This window comes from Syngnathus floridae, chromosome 2 (genome assembly GCF_059516105.1).
Source record: "Syngnathus floridae isolate MCC-2025c chromosome 2, RoL_Sflo_1.0, whole genome shotgun sequence".
Classification (NCBI taxonomy): Eukaryota; Metazoa; Chordata; class Actinopteri; order Syngnathiformes; family Syngnathidae; genus Syngnathus; species Syngnathus floridae.
This window is the reverse complement of record NC_142414.1, coordinates 16,366,135-16,394,128: the sequence shown is the minus strand read 5'-3', so window position 1 is coordinate 16,394,128 and position 27,994 is coordinate 16,366,135. Positions and strand designations below refer to the sequence as shown.

The 27,994-nt window shown below is 44.3% G+C and overlaps 2 protein-coding genes and 1 long non-coding RNA gene across 7 annotated transcripts in view; 2 read left to right on the top strand and 1 right to left on the bottom strand.

Annotated features, from left to right (window-relative positions):
* The window catches only part of LOC148402206 (nuclear receptor coactivator 3-like), a 36,295-nt gene extending 17,904 nt beyond the window's left edge, over nucleotides 1–18,391 (top strand). For 4 of the 5 annotated variants that reach the window (XM_088357845.1, XM_088357871.1, XM_088357854.1 and 1 more), the window contains exons 2-22: nucleotides 5,572–5,679; nucleotides 6,300–6,460; nucleotides 7,549–7,646; nucleotides 7,726–7,900; nucleotides 9,786–9,968; nucleotides 10,076–10,162; nucleotides 10,283–10,423; nucleotides 10,544–10,691; nucleotides 10,776–11,275; nucleotides 11,358–12,442; nucleotides 12,548–12,677; nucleotides 12,806–12,964; nucleotides 13,078–13,308; nucleotides 13,382–13,475; nucleotides 13,548–13,719; nucleotides 13,973–14,299; nucleotides 14,393–14,491; nucleotides 14,713–14,944; nucleotides 15,160–15,340; nucleotides 15,415–15,616; nucleotides 15,708–18,391. In XM_088357845.1, coding sequence (XP_088213971.1) covers nucleotides 5,588–5,679; nucleotides 6,300–6,460; nucleotides 7,549–7,646; nucleotides 7,726–7,900; nucleotides 9,786–9,968; nucleotides 10,076–10,162; nucleotides 10,283–10,423; nucleotides 10,544–10,691; nucleotides 10,776–11,275; nucleotides 11,358–12,442; nucleotides 12,548–12,677; nucleotides 12,806–12,964; nucleotides 13,078–13,308; nucleotides 13,382–13,475; nucleotides 13,548–13,719; nucleotides 13,973–14,299; nucleotides 14,393–14,491; nucleotides 14,713–14,944; nucleotides 15,160–15,340; nucleotides 15,415–15,616; nucleotides 15,708–15,719 — 4,509 coding nt within the window. In that variant the 5' untranslated portion in view covers nucleotides 5,572–5,587 and the 3' untranslated portion in view covers nucleotides 15,720–18,391. The remainder of the gene's footprint in view (nucleotides 1–5,571; nucleotides 5,680–6,299; nucleotides 6,461–7,548; nucleotides 7,647–7,725; nucleotides 7,901–9,785; nucleotides 9,969–10,075; nucleotides 10,163–10,282; nucleotides 10,424–10,543; nucleotides 10,692–10,775; nucleotides 11,276–11,357; nucleotides 12,443–12,547; nucleotides 12,678–12,805; nucleotides 12,965–13,077; nucleotides 13,309–13,381; nucleotides 13,476–13,547; nucleotides 13,720–13,972; nucleotides 14,300–14,392; nucleotides 14,492–14,712; nucleotides 14,945–15,159; nucleotides 15,341–15,414; nucleotides 15,617–15,707) is intronic. The other variant, XM_088357879.1, reaches the window with a different exon arrangement.
* On the bottom strand, nucleotides 15–19,988 carry LOC148402205 (uncharacterized). The gene is made up of 3 exons (XR_015853391.1): nucleotides 19,357–19,988; nucleotides 18,831–19,050; nucleotides 15–627 (listed from the first exon to the last, which is right to left on the bottom strand). It is a non-coding gene; the product is annotated as an uncharacterized LOC148402205 (long non-coding RNA).
* Nucleotides 19,356–27,971, top strand: LOC148402204 (RNA-binding protein 38-like). Its single transcript, XM_088357894.1, has 5 exons — nucleotides 19,356–19,500; nucleotides 19,651–19,853; nucleotides 21,552–21,675; nucleotides 22,873–22,933; nucleotides 26,895–27,971. Exons 1-5 carry the CDS (start codon nucleotides 19,458–19,460, stop codon nucleotides 27,187–27,189), a joined length of 726 nt encoding a protein of 241 aa, XP_088214020.1. The 5' UTR covers nucleotides 19,356–19,457; the 3' UTR covers nucleotides 27,190–27,971.
* Nucleotides 27,972–27,994: the final 23 nt, after the last annotated feature.

Genomic DNA, 27,994 nt, shown 5'->3' with positions numbered 1-27,994 from the left:
AACACGAGTGGACATAACATGGACTTTTTTATTTTTTGTTACTTTTTTTATTTGGGCAATTCAAGACAGCTTTTATGTTTTAAAAAAAAAAAAACATTCATTGAGAAGCGTACTGTATTACATGTCACCTCAAATTGGCGCCGTGGTAAATCAGCTATTCAGAACATTGGCATTGGGATGCAATCCTCCATTGACGTTCATCCAATTATTGGCTTCTCCATCAACATCCCCAGTAAACTTTAAACGAGCTGCATCTTTATTGCATCTTTAAACCACTTTTACAAGAGGAAGATGCTGTTAGGTAAGGTATTTATTGCTCAAGCGTTTGTTGAAATGCAAGCACGTAGTAGACATTCATACAGCAAAGTGCCGCTAATCGAGGGCCATGTCGACAAATGGGCATACTCATCATAATGTGTTGCAGCCTTTTTATCTTCCATTTTCATGGCTTTTTCCAAATTAAAACAAGGAGCGGGAGTTCCCGCTCACACGTGCCTTAAGATGACGCACTCCAACTCCATTTGTCTGCCTTCTCAATTAAAAGGAAACACGTCAGCTGAAGGAGGGTCTTTGTTGGTGTGTGAGAGTCCATACATCACTTAAAGTGGAGCAGTCGCCTCCCCACTCCTTCAAACACACACACACACACACACTTACACACAGTCCCCATCTGCTCCTAATCATGAGTGCAGCCAGCGGTCAGGTCGCTGACGGTCAATAGCACACGAAACACATGCACACATGTAAACACACACTGTGCGGACCAGGACCAGTCAGGCACACACTCTTGGTGTGCTGGCCTGTAAACCTTTTCCTAAAACGTGACCACACGCGCACGGAGGCACAGCGACAAGGTGAACATGAGATGCTGCTGGTGTGCTTTACAGATGACAGGGAGTCATGGAAACGCCCCGCGCTCTCCATGGTTACACACTCGATTCCCCCGTGGGATCTCTAGGGTGATTGTGGAAACCGTGCACTTATGGTGCGACTAAACACACACACACATACACGTGTGCTCTTAATCTTATCAAGATTTAAATTGACACAAATTAACCTATTAGGTTTTCTTTAGGATGACAGTGGCAGGGATTAGCCCGTAATATCTTTTTATTTCTCTGCAGCCACAAAGCATAATATAATATTTGCCATTTAGTAGAAAGAATATGCAGGGACTGTGTTCATTTTGTACTATTGGAGGAATAATTGGCTGTTTTTTTGCTCTAGGGGTGTCTTAAGAATTGCTCTGCTTTTAATCCACATTGTTTTATCCTTCTTACTGTGATACTATTTCAGAAAGTGCTTAACGGGACTAACTGTAATGTTACTACATATTATATTTCAACATCCCTTCGTCTGCTATGGCTCATGGTTGGGATTGAATGAGGACAACTTTCCATGTGTTTTTGTTCATGATATCTAAATCTCATATTTTCCTTTATATTGTAATCAACAATATAATAAGTTGTTACAATATCAAGTGTTCAACCTTTTTACTCACATTTCGTTGTCGACCAGATTCCACTGACCAGTCACCATAAGAAGCGGTCAGGGAGGTGGGGGTCTGATTGTTCATCACTTCAGCCCTAACTATTATCCCACGTGGTTGGCATGGCAACGGTGGACCAGGTTTAGAGAGTGTCTCGTTGTTGCCACATTCTTGCAACATCCCGACCTAAAACAGAGCCGCGTGCTTCTTCTAATGCCGATGTTGTATGGAGGTGTGTTGGCAGGTTTGAATCTTTGTCAGGGTTTCCATCAAGACCTGAGGTGGGTTTGCTCAGTGGCGACTCCAAGATGAGGGAAACAAAAAAAAAGCCAAGGATGCTTTTCAGGCAGAGGAGAAAATGAAGTGTGGGGAGGCAGCATATACACAGGAGGAGAAATCAAATTATTTCTTGTGCTCCGCCTGCCGTTGTGGCTGAAGGAGAGCATTAATCTTTTACCTCTGTCGGCAGGTGACACCACGGGAGCGCGTGCGCAGACTTAACTAAATCACACTGGCTTTCATTCACACGCTGCTGCCGATGCTCTGTTATTGCACAGATAACAGGATGAATACATTTGAGGCCAGCGCGAGGGTACGGCGGGGGTTAATTTTGAGTGAAATGATCAGGAAGTGACATGTTTTTCAAAAGATGGCTGTGCTGAACAATAATTGACCAGTTAGTTAACATGCTGTACAACATCACTTCTCCGTTTTAAAACAAAACAAAAACATATGCATCAGTAGTCATTTTTAAAGGAAAACTGTCAAATGTGTTAGCATGCTCGATTTTTACTGTAGGTTTTATTGTATGACGACATTAACCCTTTATGATTTTAGTTATTCTTTTTTTTTAAATATTATTTTTTTTAATTATTTTTTAAATGTGATTTTATGCAGATGATTTTTTTTTAAATATAATAGATTTTACAGTAGGTTTTATTGTATGATGACATCAACCCTTATATGATTTTAGTAATTCTTTTTTTTTTTAAATATAATGATTAAATATGATGACATTCCAGCAAATTATTCTAAATAGGTAACATGCATTACATAACTCATTGTTTTCTTCTCTTTAATATGATTTGTCAGCTATGTATTTGTCTATAAACAATTCCACCAATGACAAAATCATTTGTACTGTATATAAATGATAGTTACAAATTCATTTGAGCTATCTCAGATTTTTATTATAGAGAATATTTATTATATTCTATATCTATATATTTCTATTCTATATCTATATTATATTATATTATATTATATTATATTATATTATATTATAGAGAATATTATTATAGTAAAACATGAGTAATATACTTTTGATAATAGTTTTCAAGTACACAATACAAACCTTAGGTGCGCTTTACATGACCTGCTAAAGAAGACTTGGATAGACATTAAAGAAGTTGAACCGTGCTCTTATGCTGAACGCTAACAGAAATCGACACTTGAAATGAACAATGTGTGGTCGTTTTAAGTGTCTGGTTTAGTGCGTGCAATCACTACAAAAACTATCGTACCATTTTGGAATTCATATTTGCTTTAAAGGCTGGAATTCTAAATATTCTGACATTTTACCACTCCTGCTTCCCTGGTGCGACGCTGGTCTGTGTATGGCCAATGGGACCTTGTGCCTGTGTCAACCGAGATTACGAAAGAATGACTGGTATGATCGTTTCATCCTTTTACCACAAAAAGAGTGAAAACAGGAAATTCCAGCCCGGGCTTAAATTTGCCACCAAAGGTTGGGTTTACTCATACATGGCTAAAGTCACACTATTTACTAATTATTGCTACTTTAAGAGAGAAAACCCCCTTTTTTTTTTCCAAATTAGCCGGCTGTCGTTGCTACTGTAACAGTTCAGACTAGGGATGGGCGAGAATCCAGGAACTAGAAATTAGAAAAATAGAAAATTGCTTTATTGGCATATACTATAGGATAAAATTTAACATTTAAAAAATGTTTTGGGGGGAAATTTTAAGGATCAAAATTACTAGTGGAACCAGTGCCTGGTCTCTACCGATATTGGTCTGGAAAAAAAGTGGAATCGAACATCCTTAGTTCAGACCAGACGTTTGTACCCGATCAAGTCTCAAGCAGTGTGAAGGCGAGCTTATCGGACGGGCCCTCAAAAGTGCTGCCCACCTACGTGTTGCATTTTCCACTGTGTCAATCTGTGACGTTAATTGCGTGATGGCTAAGCCTATAAGACATCAGATCTGCTCCTCTCAACAAGCCACAAGCTGCCTAACAACCACTGACACTCCTTTTAACTCCTTCCCCAACTCTCACGGATGGTATTCCTCTGCTGTCCTCTCTCGTTTTGATAGAACTGGTTTACAAGTAAATTATCACAATTGTGTTAGCAATTCCTCATTATTGGCATCCACAACATGCTTCTATTGAGAATTTTCGCGCATTTTTTGAGCCAGGCAAATTCAGTCAAGTGCTGGCCTTTGAGTCTTAGCTTGGCTTCTTTAAATCAGCATCTCGTATTTCCTTTACTCGGCATCTTCGTCCCATTGCCCCACCCCGCTGCTGCTGCATTGTGCCCAGCATGGCCATGCTGCCTCTCTGCCACCAGGTCCCACTGCCTGTGGCGTGTAATTGACTTTATCCCTGCACTGGAAAAAGCGGGCGGCCCACGCCAGGCTGGAGGTGACCCATATCCCCCGGGCATTCAGCAGTCTCCTAATCAACCATTCTCCGGGGCTGTTTCATTCACTCCGCAATTAGAGCAACTCCTTTTTGGAGAGCTACATCAACAGGGTTAGCAGGCGGGGATGGGGATCGAGGGGCGGCGACAAGACTTCTTGTCCAACCCTGACTTTGTACCTCTGCCTTTTCTACCTCCTCAGCAGCAAGTGTGCCGATTATCTTATGGTAAGCAGCAGGGTGGTGAGGCGTGGAAAGACGGACAAATGGGAGGAGATGCACTAGAGAGCAAAAAATCTTAAAAGCAGAAATGAAATTCAGCATGAGAATCTGGAAATGGTTAGAGGAAGATTGGTATGAATTCCTTCTTGTTGCTTTGTGGACAAACACCAAAGTTTCACCTTGACTCGGAGACATGCCTGAGTTGGCCAACAATTGTTTCAATTAGCACCACCAACGGAACTAAATCCACCTAATAATCCAATTGTTCACTACTCAACTCAGACTTTTCTATTATTCAGAGAATTAAACAAAACATTTTGTGTTTCCCCGCTGCCATTGGTCCGGATTGCTATGCAGCAGAGACGCTCCTCCAGTCAGAGGATAACCATGTAATCAATGAAATCAAAACGTCGCTGTGGCTGTGAAGGTTAAGAGGGTTACTGGTAGCTTTCAGGCCACTCGTTGCCACTTACGAGGATGCCTGGATCTTCTCTTCTTCTCCTCTCACCTGTTTGTTTGACATGCCTGTCTACCCCCGCCCCCTTTTTCTCCTTGGTATTTCTTTTTTCTGTCTCCTCCTATAGTTGTGTTCACTCTCCCTCTTCCTCCTACCTCTCCCCAGTGCCTGTCGCTGTCACTGTGGCAAAGAAAGTGACCAATCAGAGCTCAAGTCACAGCGGCGGCTTCTCCCTCCCTCCCTTATATCGTCCATTCCATCCCTCTTCCTCCTCCTCCTCCTCCTCCTCCTCCTTTTTTTCCATCTGCTTCGCCTCCCAACAACCTCTATCAGCTCACTTCCTGGAGACGAAACGTAATGCATTGTGGGAGACAGACGGCTGTCTAACGGGGTTAGTTGTGCAGCGTGGCTTTTCATCAGAGACACTGCTAATCCTGTATGTGTCTGTGAGTGTGGGTGTGAGACACAGCGCCATATGAGCTGATGAACTTCCACATACACAGTCCCGCACACAAATACACAAACAAACAAACTCCAGTTTGTTCTCTCTGCCGAAGAGGCCGGCCGGGCAGACGTGTTTGTATTTGTCTTCCCCCGCCAGCTGATTATGAGATGCGTGATATGAGCATATTTTGTCCTGATAATTACAATTTACAACATGCCCCATGTTGAACTTCAAAAGGAGGATTCGCTATTCACAAAGTCCTCGACTGTATTATTAATGTTATTTCTACCTTGATGCAGGTGCTGATATGTGTTCATGATGAGCAGTTTGGGGGAGAACTCCATGGAACCTCTGATCTCAGAAAACCGGAAACGCAAACTCTCCACTTGCGACACACCTGGTCTCGGGTGAGTGTGATGTATCAGCAAAATTCAACAGATCATGTGATTCTTTCAATGAGGTTTAAAGACTGTCCGGGTTAGTAGTGTCTTGGTGTAAAATGATAGGTTGGTTTGTCAGTAACAGTTGCTTGGTCAAGAAAAGCCCCACTCCAAAGACAGTCATTCTTGGCTCTAAATGATGAAATGATTTGTCTTAAATTATTGATGGGTGTTTGGCTACGGAAAAATTCAACTATCATTTTAAGGAGAAGGAAGAAATGCCTCGGGAATAAATATTGTCCTTGGATAACAATGTAGTGTTGGTTCATGAACTTAATTTCTTCCCGAGACTGAAGTATTTGTAGACCAAAGCAATTATTTCCCATTAAAATGAATGGAAATTAAAATATTCCGTTCAAAACCAGGTTGATGTCACAGGTAGCTAGCATTGATGTTCTTCTAACTATATTGATATGCTGCTTTTAGGAAAACAACATTTGCCCCTTATTAAGCAAAACTATGAACAAACGCAAACAAGCACATCTCAAACATACAAGTGTATACACTGGAAGCGCATCAAATAAACAGGCCATGATGGACCGTTGCTCGCAGCATTCTTTTAAACTCCTGAACGTTACCACCTGCAGGAGTGACAGGAAGCGGCGGGAGCAAGAAAGCAAGTACATCGAGGAGCTGGCTGAGCTGATCTCGGCTAACCTCAGCGACATCGACAGTTTCAATGTCAAACCGGACAAATGCGCCATCCTCAAAGAGACGGTGCGGCAGATCCGACAGATCAAAGAGCAGGGTGAGTAGACGGACTGATTGTTTGGATGTCGCGTGACATAAGGTGTCGTGGAGAGTGCCGACGAGAGTCGTGACACACTTTAGAGCCCAGGTGCAGGGGGTGAATCAGTAATTCATTTCACAGCGTCAACTGTTTATTTGTGAAGATGTGAGGAAACATTGCACCAAGCTTTTGTGAACCTATATATTTTTGGCTCTCAGCTAGAAGCAAGTTAAAGGTTAATTAGAGGGGAAAATTAGTGGTGGTGGTTGTTGTGTTTCGGTGGGGCTCAGTTGGAGTCTGCCACCTCGACAGGAAGGGGAAGAGGCTACAGCTGGCCCTGACTGGCTGCTGACAGGTTGCCATAGTTACAGGAAGTGGAGACAGACATGACGGAGGCTTTTGGACTCATCTCGCGCTTCCTACCTGTTCTACTTCTCCCTGTCTCACTTTCACAAGCTTGTTATGCAGGTTTTTATTTGCCCGCTCTTGTTTGCTTACAGTATCTTTCGCGTTTCTCTCCAAGTTATACTCTCCGTTCCTGCCTTAACTTTTCAGTACTCCAGTTTGTTGTTTCGCCTGCTGCGAGGGTATTATTGATCCCCCCCCCCCCTCCCCGAATCCAAACGGGTGGCTACTATTGCGACAAACCAAACGGCAAGCGCATTTTTCCCCTGGTATCATTTATTATTGCAGCCATCTGTTTCTCTTGCTGCCTCTCCCAGCATCCCCCACCCTTATTTCAGGTGCCTGGGCTCCTGCCCCTGCACCATTATGGCTTGCAGAGCCGCTCCAGCTCTCTCCCACGCTCTCTCTCCACCTACCAGACACTTCCTCTGAGTCTGACACTGAATATAAAAAGCACGAGGACGACTACTACCTGCTGCACATGCACCCAGCCCTCGATTCTTCCTGATGGGCTCCTTAGAGAAACCTGCCCCCTCATATGCCTCCCTCCTTTACCTGTATATATAAATATATATTCACTTAAAAAAAAAGAAGATACTGATGCCTGAGAAACACTGCCCCCTGCTGGATTAGCTTTTCGTGGCGAATGCCAGTGGGTTTTTCCATATGTTTTAACTCGATTTCATTGTCTCCCCTTACAGGAAAGGCTTCCATCAGCGACGACGTTCAGAAATCTGACGTTTCCTCAACAGGTCAGGGTGTCATTGACAAAGACCACCTAGGGCCTCTTCTGCTGCAGGTGAGTCCTATTAGCGTCCTTACTCAATGTCAGTTCAACCTTCGATTGGAGTGTTGACTTCCTGTCACTGCTCCACCAGGCTTTGGATGGCTTCCTGTTTGTGGTGAACCGAGAGGGCAGTATTGTGTTTGTGTCGGACAACGTGACACAGTACCTGCAGTACAAGCAGGACGAGCTCATCAATACCAGCGTCTACAACATTCTACACGAAGAAGACAGGGAAGAGTTCCACAAAAACCTGCCCAAGACCAACAGTGAGATTCAAACTTGCACGCACATGTCTCTCATGTCGTTCCAGTAAAGCTCTGGTCTCACTCGAAGTCCTTGGTTGCGGTTAATTTTTTGTAGTGATGGGAAAATGAAGCTTCAAATTAGGTTTATGAACCAGTTGTTGTATTTTCTTTTGACTTCTCTAGATGGCACTCTCTATTTAACATTGAAAGCTGAAAGCACATTAAGTGTCCATTTCTTAAGCCCCTCTCTTTAAACCGACACTAATTATATGTTCTACCGTTATCACGATATTTAGGATACCCCAATACTTTAATACTCATAAGTTGATTGTAAGATATTACCTATGTTGCTATATACACACAGTCACCGGCGGTGCTGTATTTTTACTCAGAAATAAAACCTGACGTCATCAACAGTGCAAAGGTAAAAAACCCAAGTTGCCCGAGTGCATACGCCTTCTCGACTTCACGGGCACTCAGTTATGGATTATGCTCCTCATCGTAATGAGGGAACCCCCTGGGAAGCGTCTTTTCAGAGAACTCACAGCACACCTGACACAACCGCACATGCGACTGAACGGAAGCGCCAACCCACTCAGTGCGAAGTAGGCAGTGTGGCGCAGCCGTCAGTCACACTCAGTGGTCCAGACAGTGTCAAACAGGCCTTTATTCAGGTCCCATGGCAGCCATCTGGAAAACACTTGCTACTGAATAATGCACCTCGGCACGCTCCTCTTACTTCATTGAATTTCTATGTGCTGACGTGTCTTTCCTTACATTTACATGCTGACGACGATATGAGTTGGTGTGTTTGATGAGCCCCGTGAGTGCGCACTGTTAATGGCGGACGAATGTTTGTTTGACTGAGCCTGCCACTCAGTTAGCACAGCGGCATTACTTTTAAGCAAAACCGATCTGGTCCTTTTTTTGTCCTGCACCCTTGTCTATTCCTCCCGCCTTTGTCTCATCTTCCCTTTCTCCCTATACCTCTCTAGACTTTCTAATAAGCCGAATCTCACACTTGGCCGTTTTTACAACATGTTTGTGTCTGCACTCCCACCCCTCGTTGTGTCTCGCTCTGCTGCTCGCCACCATCATTAGGCTTCCGGAGCCGTGAATGAAATGACCTCACGCTGCACATTCCTGCGGGATGACCACTGGCCACGCCATCCACAGTTAAATACACAAAAACTCCCACACTCAATAACAGGAATGTGGTGTGTGTTTTTGTGTTGAGCTGGTGGTTTTTAATTTTTGGCGGCCATTATTTATCCACTTTGACTGTGTTGGGCTTTCTTGGCCAAGATGAAAAAAAAAAAAACCCTCCCCTGCTCCATTTGCTCTGTCCATCTACCCTCTTGACACATCTTCCGTCCATATTTCCTCCCAGCACCTGCTAGACAGAAATATCCTGCCAACAATTCAAGGTCTTGTGACTTCACACAGACCTTGCAAGATGCTTTCTGTTTTCTCCATGAAGTTTCCCTCCCTCTTGTCTTCCTCCTCCTCCGAAGGTGACCCCTGCTGACTTACCGTGCCACGGATGTACATGTGTGTGAGTGTGTGTGTATGTGTGTGTTGTCTGTGAGCGTAATGAGGAGTCAGGACCCTAATGAGGATAGATGACAGTGTACCTGGCTTCTGCTGCCACAGAGTACACTTAGGGGGAGGTATTGGAAATCGACACCTTAGCAAAAATAATCCCATGGTCCATTTAGCCGAGATCCGAACATCAGGCTAGACACCTGCTTCTCAATCTGAATGGGGGGAGGAAGCACTTTTTATTATGGTCACTTTCTTTTCTGAGTGTTTTTGTGACATTTGATTGACAACTATGAAAATACACATGCATTCATTTATTCAATGCCGGGCGTTGGGACGAATTCACATTTTTGTCCTTTTTTAGTAAATGGAGTGTCGTGGGGAAACGAGGCAGCCCGACAGAAGAGTCACACCTTCAATTGCCGAATGCTTATCAAATTTGGCCACCCCCATGGCGCTATGGAGGACGGACCAGGAGGGCCACGCTATGAGACCATGCAATGTTTTGCCCTTACGCAGCCAAAGGCCATGATTGAGGAGGGTGAAGGTAAAGCATGACCTCTTGCGTGCAATCCTCTTTTTGGCCACCTTTGACCGTAAAAGCGATGATGACCCTACAATAAGACATTACTGAATCCTCTCTCCCTTCACCAGATCTGCAGTCATGTATGATCTGCGTGGCCCGTCGGGTTACAGCTATGGAGAGAACGGAGAGCTTCAATACAAGGCATGAGCTTTCAGGTGAGGACCTTCTCTACACAGTGTGTTTTACAAGAGACCATGTCTTCAAGTGTGACTGATCCCTCTCACTTTTCACGCTTTCTCTTCCTCCTTTTGTCCTTTCTCTTCTCGTCCTGGCAGGTAAACTAATCCAGATTGACCAGAATTCTCTGCGAGCATCAGTGCGTCCAGGCTGGGAGGATTTATTGAAGCGTTGCATTCAGATGTTCCTCCAGCATAGTGACGGGCAACCCTGGTCCCACAAACGTCACTATCACGAGGGTACGTTACACACTAGTCACTTACTATCCTCAGTATCGAGGCTCATCTCAAATCCAAACAAACGATCACAACGGCTTTAGTTATTGTACCATTGGCTTAACGTGCGGCTTTTCTGTGCAGCCTTTCTTCAAGGCCACGCCGAGACACCGCTTTATCGCTTCTCCCTGTCAGACGGTACGCCGGTCACGGCTCAGACAAAGAGCAAATTGTACCGGCATCCAATGAGCAACGAGCCGCAAGGTTTCATCTCGACTCATCTCCTTCAGAGGTTAGACACTGGAAATACAAACTACCAAAAAAAAAAAAAAAAAAAAAAGTTTTTTCTCATGATTGCTTTTCTCTCTCCAATTAGAGAACCCAATGGTTATCGCTCATCTCAGGCCGGCAACATGATGCCCAACAGCATGAGACAGCAGCCCATGGGAGCCCCCAACCCAAATGCCCAAATGAACATGAACCCAAGTGGCGGGATGGTGATGGGAGGCATGGGCGGCATGAACCGGGGCTTCGGAATGAACGAGCATGGCCACATGGGCCACATGGGTCAGATGGGTGGCTGCTCTGCATATGGAGGAAGTAGTGGGGCTGGGGGTGGAGCCATGGGTAACCGCATGATGCAGATGGGTCAGATGGGCCATATGAGTCAGATGAGTCCCATGAATAACCCAAACCAAGGCATGCAGCAGCACCACCAGCATCAGCCCCCCTTTCAGAGTAGCGGAGGCTTTGGGCTAAGTGGCTTGAACAGCCCTTCAGGAAGCCCTCGGATGGGCGCTCCCCAATCAGGACTCCTAATGTCACCCCGGAATCGAGGAAGTCCAAAGATGGGCTCTAATCAGTTTTCTCCTGGAGGTGAGGCGGCTGTCGTTAAAGATTCTAGCGTCCGGTACATTTGTTAATGCACCCACTTGATTATATTGCGGTTTTCTTTCAGGCATGCACTCTCCTATGGGTGGCATTTGCAGCGGTGGAGGAGGAGGCGGTGGGAACACCACAACCTACTCCAGCAGCTCCCTTAATGCCTTACAAGCCATCAGTGAAGGAGTAGGGAACTCAATTCCCTCCACGCTGATGTCTCCTTCGCCAGTCCATAAACCAGATAGCTCTCCAAGTGTCCACTCCTCTTCTTCCTCTCAGCCAAACCAAATGGCCAAACCGAGTCAGGATGGGCCCAAAAGCCCAGCAGGAGGTTTAGGGCCTGGGACTGCCGAGCATCCCCACCCTTTGCACCATCATCAGCATCCACAGGCTGAAGCTTCTGGAGACAGACCCGACAGCCAGGCAGCTACAACACCTAAAGAGTTAGCAGATGGCGAGACTCCTGCGGTAACGTCGGAGCCAAACCGAAGGGTACCGGAAAGTAAGGGCCATCGGAAATTACTGCAGCTGCTGACTTCGCCAACAGAGGAGCTCGCAATGGGTGGAAGTGGACCTCCAGTGCCTCCTGCTCCGCAACCGTCGAACAACAGTAGTACTCCAGCAGCCTCAGAAAGTAAAGACCCAACTGGGGGAATGACCAGCCCCTCAGCCACTGGGGTGTCCTCCTCCTCCTCTGTTAATGCCAATTCAAACCAAACGAGTGGCTTGGGGGCAGTGTCGGCTTCAGCCAGCTACACAGGATCACTCCAAGAAAAGCACAAGATTCTCCACAAGCTACTCCAGAATGGCAATACACCCGATGAAGTAGCGAAGATCACAGCGGAGGCGACGGGCAAGGTGGTACTAGGCGGCCAAGAGGGCAGTGAAGTAGGTTCTGCAGTTCCGGGGTCTGGGACCGGCTCCGGCTTAATCATTGAACCGAAGCAGGAGCAGCTTAGCCCCAAGAAGGAGAAGACCCATGCCCTTCTCCACTATCTCCTCAACAAGGACGATTCCAAAGAGCCAGTGGACATCAAACCCAAACTGGAGGAGCTAGAAGGCAAGGGACCCTCTGCGACAGCTTGCGGTCCTTCACGTGGTGGCCCGGGCCATGTTCCTGAACATCATGAGAGCAAGATTAAGTCAGAACCACCTGATGATGTAAGTTCAAACCCTGCTTTTTTGTTGTTGTTGTTGTTGTTTTTGCCTCATCAACAAGTATCTGTTTAGACCTCGACTCAATTCTTACTACATTTTCCTTTCCAGTTGCACAACCTTGAGTCTATCCTGGGGGATCTTAGAGGGACCGGCTCTGATTTTTACCCGGATCAGGCAGGAGGCGCTGGGCCAACTGACAGCAGCAAACCCCAGGGTTGCCTTGATGACAGTCTTCAGGGTAAGCAATAATATCTGTTTATCAGTCATTTCATCACACGATTGCTGTGATCACAGAGGATATCAGAATTTCTGTTGCTCAAGTCATTATTCTCATATGGAACAAATGTTTATATTTTATTTACTTAGAGAGTCCAGGTTTGGGACCAGGGCCTCGAGTGCCATTCCAAAGGACCTTGTCCGTAGATGGGAAGCCTTCTGGAAGCCTTGGAGGAGGAGCAAGGCGCCCCATGATTGTCAAGCAGGAGAATATGATGGGAAGCCCAGACAGCTATCCAGGAAATATGGGTGTGTAGACTTATCTATTTTTCAAATCTGCTGATTTATCTCATGTGCAATTCTAAAATGAATTCCATCTATCCATCGTGACTGATTCTTGTGCTCATATTTTTGATGATCAGGACCAATCAATAGGGCTATGGCTACCCAGAGGTCTCCCATGGGGGCATCCGGAGACTGGTCTATATCCCGCTCCAGTCCCAGTCCAGTGGGTTCATCGGTTCACCCCTCCATGATGCGTCCCAACATGGAGTACAACAGTAACAAAGGAATGATGACAGGTCCCATGGTGAGCCGCTCTAACAGTAACCCGGGTTCCAGGTCTATGCTACAGCAGCAGCTCATGGATATGGGTATGTTGTCGCGTTCACGTTGACCGTCACTTGCGATTCGTATTTGTAAAAACAACTTTGTGTTGTGGTTAAGGTGGCTCCAGTGACATGATGATGAGTTCCTTCAACCAGCAAGGCCACCACAATCCTTCGTGGCCTGACACTCTAATGGGGATGGAAGGCAACAGGTGAACACACCTCACAGTTTGTATTTTGTCCTAGAGGACCCAAAACTTAATCTGCGTGTGCATTTACCACAGACGCCAGTTTGCAAACACTTTAGATGAACTTTTGGCACCGCCCACAACCAGCGAGGGTCAGAGTGACGAGCGGGCGCTCCTAGACCAGCTGGATTCGCTTCTGAACAACACAGATGGCACCGCGCTTGAGGAGATAGACAGGGCCCTCGGCATCCCGGACCTTGTCAGTCAGGTAGGTCACAGGAAGAGATGAAACGGTCTCTGAGTTGGGGGTAGGGAGAACCCTCGAGGTTAAAAAAGCAGCTTTCTTGTCATGACTCGCAACTGTGATTAATTTCAGATATTTTATTTTTACTCTAAGGTTTCTGTCTGAAGTGAGATAAATGAGCCCAGGGGGACTCCACTCTGCTGTATTAACAACCACAAAATGAATCAATAAAAGTTTGATCAGCTCGCTGGAATACCTTTTCTGTCTGTTCCTGCAGACGCACGGAGCAGAACAATCATTGGAGCCTTTTCCGGGACAAGAACATTCCATGGTTCTGGACCAGAAACCTCTTTATGGACAAGGCTATCCCGGACCCCCTAGCATCGCCATGCAGACCGGCTATGGAGGGAATCCTATGCAGGGGCAACCTCAGCAAGGCGCATTTGGACCCATGCTGTCACAAATGGGCCAAAGTAATAATTTCCCCGGCATGGGTGGAATGGGGAACATGGGGCACCCCCGGGCCAATATGATGAGGCCCAGGATGATGAGTGCTAACAAACCCATGAGGCTCCAGTTGCAACAAAGGCTGCAGGGACAGCAGGTAGGAGTAAAATCTTGACAAGCATTTTATATTCATTTCATTGTTGATATTTACATTTACCAATTGTCTAATACAATTGGAAACCTTTTGCAGTTCATGAATCAGACACGGCAGGCCATGGGCATGAAGATGGAGAACCCTGGAGGCAACCCCGGCATGAGACCTGCTATGCAGGCGGGCATGCCTGGACAGGTAGAGAAAAAGGAAACTTTACTTTCAATGGTCACCAGTCAACAACAGGCCACTAAGCTTTGTTCAGACCTCCGGACTCTAATTTGAATGTTGTCATATCGGGCCATATAGATTCATTCTTAGGTTCACGTCTATTGACAATTAATCTTCAAATCCATATTGTTTCCCGTTTTTACTGGCACTCGATACAGAAGATTTTCCTCTGACCGTTGTTTTGCCAGCAGGGCTTCCTGAATGCTCAGATGATGGCTCAGCGCAGCAGGGAGATGGTGACCATGCAGATGAGACGGCAGCGCATGATGATGCTGATGCAGCAGCAGCAGCAACAGGCAGCTGCAGGTGGATTCAGCCCCCCGCCTAATGTCACAGCCCCTGGCGGCATGGACAGTAGTGTGGGAGGACCCAACATGGGTCAGCCTGGCCCGCACCAATTTGCTTATGGAGGGAATTACGGTGAGTTGACTGGCGCAGCAGACCAATGCTGCCATCTAATGGTGAGCCTCAGAAATGCACCAGGTTCAGAGAACGGTGTCCTACTTGCGGATTTTTTTTTTTTTTAAAAAAGAAGACAATTTTCCTTAGGTCGTTTTGTAGTTGTTAGTGTGGTGCGTGTGTTTCTGATGTTGCTTTATTTATTCTTGCAATTCTTTCTCAATGTACCTCTCCAGGTATGAGTCAGCAGGGAGAGCCCTCATTTGGCCCATCTGTTGCCAGCAGTCCTCCGAACGCCCTGATGACGGGCCGCATGGGGACTCAAAACGCCATGATGCACCAACACCAACAGGGCGGTCCCGTGTATCAGAGCGCGGAAATGAAGGGCTGGTCACAGGGTGGCATGGGACGCAACAGGTGCGCAAAATGACCAGCACGGTTGTCCGATGCCATCGGTGCAAATCTTGAAATCGGGTCTGCTCCCATTCCAGTTCGTACCCTCCGCAGCCGTTTGGCCAACAAGTGCCTCCGGGACAGCAGCAGTTTGGGCAGCAAGGAAATCCGGCCCAGTACGGGGGCATGATGATGAACGGTGGCATGGCGACTGGTGGAGGAGCAGGTCACATGGGTCAGATGGGAGGACAGATGGGAATGAATCCAATGGTGATGGGGCGCATGATGGGGCAAGATCAAGTAGGTGCACAAATGAAAATGATTCTCTTATGATGATTTGAATGCACAACTGACCCCGTTTTTGTTTTTTTCCCCCCTCTACTCAACCTAGAAATATTGCTGAGCTTCATGGGAGGACATATTGACGTGTGGGAAACACACCACTGGGGTCACAAGCCTTTGGATTTCTGGCTTGGAGGGCAGACGTGGGGAAATTTCACAAACACTGTGACACACACACTCACTCACACACGTTGAGATAACTTTGCGAAACCCCGCTGAGTGCAGTTTGAGATTTCTGTCCAAACAGGTGCTCATGTAGACACGCTCCACTTGTTGGCCGGTGTCAGTGGGCACGATGAGCTCATGGCATGGATGGTGATGGATGGCTGGATGGATGGCTCGTTCATGTGTAGCTCCAAAGCCTCCTTTGTCGAATGTACCGTGTAACTGCATTTTCCTCAGTACCGTTCTTTAAGTTCCCTCGCTACCGACAGAGGTGCCGACAGTAACGATGGTTGTAGAGCCGAAGCAAGCCGGCGGATTGTGACACTCAGATGAATGTCAGGAAAGAAGCAGCACATTCTTTCATCCGCCGAGACTCGGCGGGCTAGCGTACAACTGAATTACGTGTTGGCTGATTGCACTTTAAGGAGAGGCCGGCCGGCATCAACGGGATTGTGGCACGACAGAGGCCTTTACTCGAGTTTGAACCCAGAGCGGAAGGTGTTTCCAGTTTTTTTGAACGTTTGGATAATTTGAGGGTGGGCGGGCGATATTTTGAAAATGGGCTTGAGAATCTCCTTCTTAAGTGGGAACCAGTAGAAAGGTAGCAAGCACAGATTTTACAACACTTTGTCGTCAGTGTACCAATTTATGATAAGACCAGAAATTGAGGGCGGGGAAAAAAAAACAAAAGATCCTTTTAAAAACACAACTGACGTATATTTATACAGATTCAAGAGGAGGAGGTTTTATCAATCCAGTGGAAATTTTTTTAAATCAGAAAGTTGAAGATATTTTGGTTACCTGAAATTTTCATTGTTTGAACATACAGAAATTGAAAAGTGGCCAAGTTGATGTGTATGTAAATTCACACTGTAAGATAACTAGATTTCTAGCAATAATCCTTCCTCCTGGTTCTCGTCTGTGTTGAAGCATCAGTTCCTCAAAGTGGCGGTACTGCAGTATTAGACACAATGTCTTGTTGGATTTCCTTTAACTGTTAATAGTAATTGTAAATATTCTTCAAATGTACTATAAAGTATATAATTATAGTATATATGCTTTTGTAGGTCACATACTTTTTTGCACAGATTGCAAGGCTTAATATTTAATTGTCTTATTCCATCATAGGTCATGTTTTATTTGAAAGACTTTAACCCTTGGTTGGAAAAAGAAGTCCTGAAATTGTTTTGAAAGCAGTACATGTATAATTTCTTTTGGACCGCACTTGCATCCTCTTAAAAAGCACTTTTTGTTGTAATTTTCAAATCATTATTTTTATTTTATTAGGGTATAAGCTTTGATATAGAGGTGCTAATAAATAAAAGGTAAAAAAAAAAAAAAATGCAGGGCTATATTTAAAATATATTCAAAAAGAGTTGTTTTTGCCTCATCATTGTGTAGGGGTGTTGATGTGACTCACAAGAAATGATAGCGGTAATCTGGATTTTGCCAATGGGCTCCTTGCACACAGCGCTGTGATGTCATATCCATGACCAACAACTACACGAGCCGTCTATTCATTCATCTTAAGTCAAGTCAAGTCAAGTCAAGTTTATTTGTATAGCCCTAAATCACAAACAGTCTCAAAGGGCTTCACATAGCCAAAAATTGACAATTATTCTCAAAGCATCCCCTGATCATAAGCTCCCAAAAGGGCAAGGAAAAACTCAAAAAAACCCTGCCAGGGGAAAATGAGAAACCTTGAGAAGGGACCACAGATGGAAGGATCCCCCTTTCAGGATCACCAGGTAAAGTAAACAGCGTACAGAGCATGAGCCGTAAAAAATTGTAGTGTCACTGACAAAACATTTTAGAATCGATTATTCCACCGATTACCCTGACCTCTTGAAATAACACTTAGGTTTGCCAAAGTAGCTTTGCAGTATTTATGCAAAACTTTATATTAATGTGTATCTTTTTTTTTTTACCCTGGGCATCGGTTTTCTTTTAGTGTATTCCTCCATGGTAGTCCCCATTGAACGCATCTTTCTACAACAAATGGCCATGTGGTAAACAGGGAAATGGCCAAACATTGTTCTCATATCCATAGATGCATCGTAAAGCTCTTCTCTAAATTGCTTTTGGGTAATTTGGAGGAAGATGTACATTACATCCTTGATGCTCAGTTTGGGCAAGCACTGTAAGCACAACATGTTGAATAACGGAATTTCGGCTAAATGTGAAAGATTTTGTGCAAAGAGCCCATTTGGTCCGCTAGGCCTCAAAATGTGTCAACTGTTTCGATTTATCATGAAAGCCCTGCACAAACAATCAGTTAAATATCATGTTAGTCTTTTAATGTGTGAATTTTCCCCTTTGAAATAATTTTCTTTCATATATATATATATATGTATATGTATATATATATATATATATATATATATATTTCATGTGAAGCTTCTGTTTTAGGAATCTACTTATGAAGACGTGCTCAATCCAAAGAGTTTTTGTTTGTCGTTTTGCATCGCTTAGAGACACTTCCTGAACTAGATTGTATTCGTGGGCTTTTCTTGTCGCGCCTATGATGTTGAATATAATTGCATAAACTGTATTATACCACCCCCCCCCCCCCAAAAAAAAACAAATTGTCGAAATTAATCTAGTTTTGGTACGTACTTGTATTCTTTTCTTAAGGATTTTACTTTTCTTCCGGCCCAAATTGTGGTGCTGTTGCTTTACAAGAGATTTGAGATGTAGTAAAGCGGAAGAATTTGAAACATTGTTTTCCTCACAGCCCAAATTAAAAAATATTCAAACAACATTTGGATTTACACGGAAGAAACTCCTCTTAGAGAGAGAAATGACAAACACAATGTGGGATACAGCTTATTACAGGATGTACATTTCCTTTTTTTTTTCTTACCTTGTTCTTGATGTTAATATTGTTGTAAATACAAATTTATATTTAAACCGTATGTCTCTGCTTTCTTTTTTTACTCATGTTTATCATTACTTTGAAGTTGAAAGGCAAAAGGTAAAAAAAAAAAAAACATGTTTGCAAACTTACTTTTTTTGTTGCTACGACGGCATCATAGCGACCAACAAGTAAGCAACAACTTCTGAGTGTCCATTCAAACAATTGCGGACCTAAAATGGATAGATTGATAGAATAAAGTGTAATTTCACATCCACTACAGTAGGTTGCAGTGGGGCTGTCAACATCAGAGTGCGCAGTTAGGTACCTGTCGAGATGAAGGTTTTCTTTCCATCAAGTATGCGCACACACACTAGAGAGCACAAGATATAAACATAAAGTTCAGTTAACAAACTCTTTAGCAAAACCATGGAAAAATATTCAACAATGGTAGAGAGGGATTAAAAAATAATGTTATTAAAGTTATCCTTTGTCATAAATTCAACTTTGCTTGTTTTGTTTAATGTTGAGGATACATTATACAGAAGTGTACCTATCACACTTTTGTAGAATAAAAAAAGAATAAAAAAGTCGCGGCAGAGAGTGAAAGATTTGTTTCTTCCTAGGAGTGCTTAAGAAAAAATAAGCCAAGGAGTTTAATCAATATTTGTACTTTTACCAGAGTCTTTTAGACGCACGGCGAGTTCATTGGACTGCACGCGCTCATGAGCCCGCCTTCTCTCTTTGCTGGTTAAACCGACCCCCCATCCGGAACAGCAGATGAGGCTCCGCTCCAGCACTTCGCACTTGTCATCGCGAAGCGGTGTGTGTTCATGTGTTTTGGTCATGCCTCCGTTACTGTAACCTCTTGTTGTTGTGGTTGCGTGCTTTTTTCCCCCTCCCAATCTCCTTTTTCTTCTTTATTTTTGTTTACCTTTTAATTCCCTACAAATGAGTTCCCCGCTGTTCTTAGGGCAGTTGGTCGGGGTTCCCGTGGAAACAATGAATCCCGGTGCCATGGAGAAAGACACGACTCACACGAAGATTTTTGTCGGCGGCTTGCCGTATCATTCCGGCGACGCTTCACTTCTGAAATATTTCGAGACTTTCGGGGATGTCGTCGAGGCAGTGGTGATTACCGACAAACACACGGGCAAGTCACGAGGATACGGTTTCGTAAGTATACCATCGTCTATTTCTGCAGAATTCAATCTGTTAAATCTTCTTTGGTGCTTTTAATATTCATTTCGACTGCCATTAAGCCGCATGTGCTGGTGCCAGTCACATGCCTATCGACTTATTTTGAATAAGTGTGTCATTAATTATTTGCTCACTTGCCCCAAAGCCTTTGGTGCTTTGATGAACTAAGCGTCACCATTCTCCATCATGCGAGATGTCATGCATGATGTGGAGGTTGTGAAACGTAACCACCACCCTCGATTTGGTATGGTTCAAATGTCACTTTAGGTGCATTAACACATAAAATCAAAGCTCACAAACTGCACCTCAAGTGAAGTGAAGTCCAAGGAAATTGAACAACTGAGGTGTTCGCATGTAGGCAAGGAGAGCCGCTGTTGTCAAGTCAAACTCTTCTTTTTTCCTTCTTTCTTTAAATGAGAAGCTGCTCTAGACCACAGCTCACGCCAAAACACTTTGATGCCTGCCTGACATCATCAACTAGGCCACGCCCCCTAAAAGCACACATTCAACGCTTAAATACTACAGTGCATACAGAAATTAAAATTGTTGATTTTTTTATGTCATCTTGTGGTGTTTAATTACATTTCTTTAACTATTCAGTTTGGTTTTTGATTTTTAAAAATCTGCACTGTTTTTTAGGTGGCATTTCAATTAGCTTAAACTGGTAAAAAATTGCTTGACATACAAATAAAATGAGTTATCAGCTTGATCACAAAACTAATTCAACTAGAACGATTGTAGTTTTAGCCAAGTAAATCTGCCTTTTTCTGATCATATCAGTAAGTGAGCTATTATGCAAAATCAGCCGGGACTTGGTCACAACTTTCACTTTTGAATGGTGAGCTAGTAAATGCTGGCGAACTACTGCCCACAAACTGCAGGTTTCCTTCCCCTTCTGTTTTGGTAGAAATGTGGCTTTAGTTTCATTTTGCCCGCCCACATTGCCAAGGCGCTGTGCTGTGGGTGCGTGTGAGCGAGACTTCTACTGAGCTACAGCATGCGTATTTCATCCTTTGTGAACTCCAGCAGATCTCAGTTTACCGTCCTCCACCACTTTGCAGAAAACCTTCACACTGAACATCTATTTGCGCTTGCGTGTCTTGACCTTGAGCTCAAAACACTCAAAGCTCCCCTTCCCACGCTATCTGCCCACTCCTCAAACTCACTCCCTCAAGGTAGATTCCAGTTGCTCATCCCAATCCGGGAAAAAAAAACTCCCACGTACTGTAGCAGCCTACGTTAATTTAACATGCTGTTGAAAAGCAGCTGAAGCATCTCAATGCACGTTTTTGTGCCTCCTCGTCTATTTTTGTCAACCATAGTCTTTTTTTAGAGGAAAGACAAGGACATCAGTTTCCTGCAGGCCGCCCATGGAAGAGCACAAAAGAGGCGGGTGGGGATACATACGAAGGTTATTATAGTTAACAAAAGAGACCAAAATTAAAACATGTTTTTCTTGATGAAATAAATGCCATTGATAAAACTAAGTACAACAATTTTTTGAGTGAAAAATTCCTTTGCTTTGGTGTTTGTCAACTAACAACTTAAAAGCCAAACAAACATTTGAGGGGGGGGGAGTCAAAAGAAATAAAAACAAACTAGTATGTAGAAATCCCAAACTATTCCAACCCTGGTTTGCTTTTGGAGCTGACCTGCGGAATGTTTTGTCAACAGGTAACCATGGCGGACGGTGCGGCCGCAGAGCAGGCATGCAAGGATGCTAACCCCATCATCGACGGCAGGAAAGCTAACGTCAACTTGGCATATTTGGGAGCCAAGCCACGCGGCTCACACACAAGTAAGTGTGTTTTCCCGACAATCACATCCCTGCGAAACTTCCTTTGTGCCTAGCACAGTGCTGGATAGTAATCCAGTAACAAAAACTTTATCAACATTCTGTGCTTCGGGATTTCTCTGGAATTTGTGCTTTTATCTTCATGTTTCGTTGCGTATTAATGTTGAAATAAATGTTTCCTATGAAGACGTATACTTAAATACTTACTTCCAGTTCCAGTTGAATTCATTAGATAACGGGGTTTTGGATTTTTCATTATATTTGGTTTGTTATTTTGTTTTTGCTATGGTTTTTTAATTCATTAAGTTTGAATAGTTTTCGTTTTTTGATGGTTGTTTATTTTTGTGAACATGCTTTGTTTAGTTTTTGTTATTTCTAATGTTAGGTTTTTTTTTAGGAAAATTCGATACCACTTTGTTTGCCTTCCTAAATAACAAAACTCGCATCTTTCAGTTTTAAACTGGTTCTGAAATTTAAGGACACAATTTCCATGAAATGAAGGCACTTATTTCCCCAAAAAATGCAGCGAAAAGTCAAGCTGGTCCTGTGAAATATTCATCGCCACCATTCCTCCAGTCTTTGTTGTCGGTACGTTTTCCACTCGGGTTCATGCACAGCTTGCGTGCCGCCGGGTATTTTCTGTGTGAACCACCACAGCACATGCTTTGCGTTTTCCAAACAATGTCCTGCTGCACACCAAACCTTGACAGCTCCCTTTGGAGCTCCCCGCTTTCGTGTAGGTGCGACTGACAAACAGCCAACTACCACTGAGTGCGTGTCCTCACGGGCTGGCCCGCGCTGTGACGCATGCAAGCGTGCTGCTGATGGGAGATGGCAGCGCTTGGTATTATTTGTGTGTGAGTGCGGCGAGATGGGAAGAAATAAGAGCACGTCTGTTCCCTCTTTGTGCAACCTAAAAGAAAGACTTCTATGTAGTGTACGTTTGAACAAAAGAGATGAAAAAGTAGTGCGGGGGGGGGTGAGCCACAAAAGAGGGCCAAATGTCTGGAGGAATGAAGAGAAGTCTTACTCAGCCTCGGCTCATTCCTGATGAACCTTGAAGGCAGCGAGGTCACAGACGTCGCGTGTCAAGGGACTGGCAGTCAGTCAGCAATATTCTTCTATACTCGCTTTCCATGTGAACAAGCAGCAAGAGAGAGAGGCTAGTCCTTGTCTCACCGCCGCCTCTCATTTCCGCAGGTCTCTCTGCCGGGGTTCCCGTCCAGCAAGTTCATCCTGCATGGGCTCAAAGGCACTACGGGTAAGGCTGACTGATATCAGTCAATGTTTCTATTTGTGAGGTTGACTTTGGCTTCCTCTGGTCTATTAAACACACGAGACACTGGGTTCTGGATTTCACTCACGGTTGACTTGGGCTTCACTGAGGCAGCAAGCCACTTAGTCAGACTGTTGTGCACACACACACACACACACACACACACACACACACATACAAATGCACAGAGAGTTTTTGATCGATTCACTCTTTTTTTATAACTAGTCGGTGAAAATACAACTAAAGCCAAGATGAGTGAAGTTTGGGATGAGAATGTTATGAAGGAACACAGTACCCTGACCTCAACCCAATATGTACTCTTCAGTCTGGCACAAAATGCAGTGAATGCCTGCAAGGGTGGAGTGGGGTGGGCGTATGCGCCGTTGTGGGAGTGAACACAGCCTATTTGCACACTATTTCAGATGATGTGAATTTGACTGCTGCAAAATTGGGACCGCCTCGCATTCACGATCAGAGGTGGAAAGGCCTCTGTATGTGACACCTGGCACGGGGTGTAGCACGTCGGCCGACTGTCGGACTTGGTTTGCCCTTAGACTGAACTGTCTGTATTACACAAGTTCAGCCTCCACATCCCCAAGAGAACACCAATGACTCAGTGAAACAAGAAATATGATTCATTGCCAGAGCAGTTCCAGAAAGCGCAAAGATGCCGCGAGACCTTGCAATAGTCTTACAGTACATGCAGAACGTTAGCGGGCTGCCCCGCTTCGAGATGCCAAGCTCTCATCCCAAGGCTACAAAAAAGTCCATTAAAAACCTCAATTGCTGCGAGTGCTATTAATATTGCAGTCTTCAATTTCTGAACGAGTGATGAGGGAGTTGACACTGACCCAGATGAATCCATGAATGAGTGATGATGGATTGATTGAAAGTCTAAGACGGGCATTCTCTTCAAAGAGCGAGTCGCAATTTTTGCACAAAGCGTGACACCATGGATCACGATTTCCCCCCGATTTCCCCCCGATTTTCTCAAAATGATCAATTGTTCAGTGCTATCTATCACAAACCTTAGAGCCCTCAATATGCTCAGTTTAGCTATCGTTGAATGAACGGAGTGTCATTTAGTTGTGTAACTTGGCGGAAATGACTGATGATGCTGTCTTTTTTTTCCCCCCATCCCTCTTCAGGCGTTTCAATCTATGATGTTCTCAACTCCTTGTGACATTTTGTGTCAAGAAACTGTAATAGACATTTTCTCAATTTGAAGCCCATATTGAAATTTCAAATTCATTTGCATGTTGACAGCACGAGTGACCAAGTCGAACATTGGCCCTTCTGTCGCTTACCCTCCCCCCAAGCTCTGTGTGTGTGAGTGTGTGTGTGTTTGCCTCTGCCTGACTCACTCTCCTCGCATCCCTCATCTGAACTATTAAAAGCGTGACTGTCTTAAGGCATGAGGGATATATGACGGCTGATCCTTCACCTTGAACATCTTCCTCCTCTCCTCCTGCTCCTCTCTCGCCCAAGGTGTCCCAATGGTCTACCCCCCGCCCCTCCCTTTGCCTTTAATCACTTCCCTCCACCTAGTGCGTTGGGGTGTGAGTATAGAGGAAGTTGACTCGAAGGGAGTAAACCTACAGAGAGGAGGCCGAAGGACGTCTGTGGAGGTTATTCTGCTCTCGTGGGTCTGTTAGCATTTAGCGTCCACCCATGCAGCTGTGCCAATTAGCTGCATATGCAATCATACATACAAGTGCACCCTGTTGTTCGCATGGTCTTCAAAGCTCGGTTTTTCTGCACGTGACTAAGACGTCCTTGTCTCGGATGTACATTAAAAAAACAAAAAAAAGAACACAAATACTGGTCATGTATAAATATGCGTTTGACAGCCAGCAACGTCGCCTGGGTTGGCGAAAGGCGAGGCGTAGCGCTCGCTCTCGTACGATGCGGCTGTCGCATCGGATCAGTCAGACGGCGGGCGGCACGGCGCCACGAGAATGACACTGCGCTTCTGCTTCGGGAGAGTCGTTGCACGAGCAAGGAGACATGAGATGCCAAGGGGGTGAGGGATGGGGGCGACACCATTTGCTTTTCTTGTTTGGATTTTTATTCTTGTCTTTTGTTATTTATCTGATGAAGCACATGGTTATGTGGGTAACGTAGGCCCCAGGCTGCAGTTAACTCAGAGATGAAGGTGTGTGCTCAGCAAGCAGTTCCAGAGGTCCGATACGCTCGCTACTTTCCAGCTCAACACCTCCTGACACCAACAGTAGCCTTCAGCTCAAAACGACGTTAAGGTGCTGGAACTCAACTTGGTCAGTTCTCCCTGGTGCCATTTAATTGTATAGTCAACTAACATACAACGACACATAAAGTCTTTGTAATTTTAACCACAAGTTAGTGCTAGACAAGAATTTCTTGAAATCATTAAGAACCTCAATATTATTCACGCTTAGTTTACTGAGGTTGATTACTAATCCTGCAAATCAGTTAGGACTAGAATGGTTCTCGACAGATAAATGCCTTGGATTTTTTTTTTATATTTTAGTGGCGAAAAAAAAAAACAATCATCGGAGTCCAATATTAGCCCAAATCACCAAAATGATACAATGACGCAACACCCTAACCACTAAGAAGTAACTCAATTGCCATGTTAGAATTTGATACAGTCGATCAAAGCCACTTCTAAAAGAGAGAGAACGCTGTAGACCCATGTCAAACTCCCCTTCACAGTCAAGATTGTACGGAAAGTTTCTTGAACTCAAATTTTTGAAAAACAATCAAATTTCCGACCTCATCACCGTAAAGCACTTATCAGTGTTGAATGAAATATATTTTACATCAATGCTTCAAAATGTGACGTGCCATACTTTCAAGTTTTCCTATAACAGTGATAAGAAAGTTGTATTCGATTCTATTTTTAGCAGACTGCAAACGCAAAACTCTCCTCTGGACTATATTTGACTAAACAGCTTTGTGCTTGAAAAGATCTCACATGAGCTTTTCAGTGGCAAATGAAAACAACACATTTTGAGCACATTTCAACAAACAACCATTCATAATTATTTAGTTGCAATCGATGGTCTTTAATGAACATGTACATACGCAGAGTCGAATCTTGTATCTCTTCGAAGATAGATGTGTGTGGAAATGTGAAAAGCCTGAGTGTGTGTGTGTGTGTTTTGTGTACACAGCCGGATGGCCCAATTTGTTGTGTGCACAACTGCACACCTGATATCAGGCGGAGTGTGTTTAGGGGTAAGCAACAGCACTCTTCAACTGCTCACCGCCATGGTTAGCATCAGGTTTGGGATGTAAAGTTGCAGGAACTGTTTGAAATAATGCCATTTGCCATACTTGGCTTTGTTAGATTGCGCCCACCTCAGTGAGAGACCCCACACACTGAGAAAATACTTGCAGTGTGTGTTTTGATGTGCTCAGCCGAACTGTGTGTTCACACTGTGTAAGATTTGTGATTGTAGTTAAGAAGTTTACGATTCACATTTGTCGGCCCAGATCAAGTTGGAAGGAAATTCTTAACACAAGATCGCCGCTCTAGAATCTAGAACTCATTTTGGTCGCGAGCCGCATTGTAGTCATAGTTGCCCTTAGAACTGTTGACGCCTTATATTACATACAGTATAAGTTACACAACAAACTGGTACATAACTAACTTTGAAATCAGAGACCAGTAAAAACTGTTCAAATATTTTAAAAAGATGAATGGTAACAGGAATTGCTAGCGATATCTGTAGCTTTCAAAAGTGAAGACAATTTGCAATTTTACTGACACATGAAGTCGATCGACAATTTGTCTTCGTGGGCCACATAAAATGATGTGGCGGGCCATAACCCTAACCCTAACCCTATCCCGAGCCTTGAGTTTGACACCTAATCTTTGTGTCTGTTTTTCCCAATCTATATATTGAAATGACCCTTGTGTTTCTGTTTTAAACGAACCATCATGTCCCTTCTGTCCCACCAGACTGGCTCATCCTTACATCTACCCTCCAACGTTCCTACAGCCCAGCCTGCTACTGCAGTCCAGCATCGCCCCACCCTGCTTCACTCCCTCTGGATTGGAACACTACCCGTACAGCCCATCGCCACTGCCCTACCTGAGCTACAACTTCTCACCTGGAATGTCAGCTCACGCTCTGGTCGCATCGCAGACTCCGTCCGCCGCCACCTATTCACCTCTGGCCATGATCTCCGCGTTACCTGCCACCCCGCAGGTCACCATTCCGAACCTTGTGCACCAGCACTACTGCGCTCAGTGAGCAGCCCCGGCGATGGGTCGGTACAACGTGGCGTCATTGAAAAGGGCTTATTGAAAGCGCTCCTGACTTTTTTTTATGTTTGTTGTAATAAGTCATAAAAGTGTTATTTAGTTTCTTCATACAACCTGAATGTTCGTACTGTCCAGTTCGGGACGAGAATAAATGGGCCCAGAGGATGGAGAACACATAAAGAGGCAGCACAATGATTACTTTTTTTAACCTCTTTAAACTTAGCTGACTTGGTGGGCTCATCAAAACATCTCTATCCTCCGATACCCATTTGAACATTTTATTGTGTTTATCCTACCTGCATATATTGATGTAGTTCCTGACTTCAGGTGATATTTTGGTTCTTATACTAAATTAGGTTGGACATGACAACACTGGATTTATGCTCTTTTTTTTTTTTTTTTATGAGGGGAGGCTGAAGCAGGATACTTTTTGAGATTTGTTATGGTTGCAACAAGAAAGATTTTTGTGGTTGAGTTCCAACTGTGTAAATGTTGCATTTTGATCTCAAAATTGCTTTGTTGTGAAAGGAGAGCGGAGCAATGCAATACATCTCAATGTCAGGTCGGAGCTTCTCTTGCAGCTCATTGTTGTAATCAGAGTTGGTTGTTTGTTTGTTTTTTTCGGGCAGCTTTAGAATGGGACTCATGCTTAAGTGAAGCTGGATTCGCATCTCTTCTTTCTATGGAGCCACCTTTGTTATTTAAAAGAAGCCATATGTAATCTTAAGTACTTTGTAAGAATATGCAAAATAAAAGCAATGTTTCTTATGATATGAAGGCTTGAGCGCAATTTC

Coding starts and splice junctions, on each gene's coding strand:
- LOC148402204 (XM_088357894.1), top strand. CDS start 19,458: ATGAGGCTCCGCTCCAGCACTTCGCACTTGTCATCGCGAAGCG. Junction 21,676..22,872: donor GCCACGCGGCTCACACACAA/GTAAGTGTGTTT, acceptor TCATTTCCGCAG/GTCTCTCTGCCGGGGTTCCC. Junction 22,934..26,894: donor TGGGCTCAAAGGCACTACGG/GTAAGGCTGACT, acceptor CTGTCCCACCAG/ACTGGCTCATCCTTACATCT.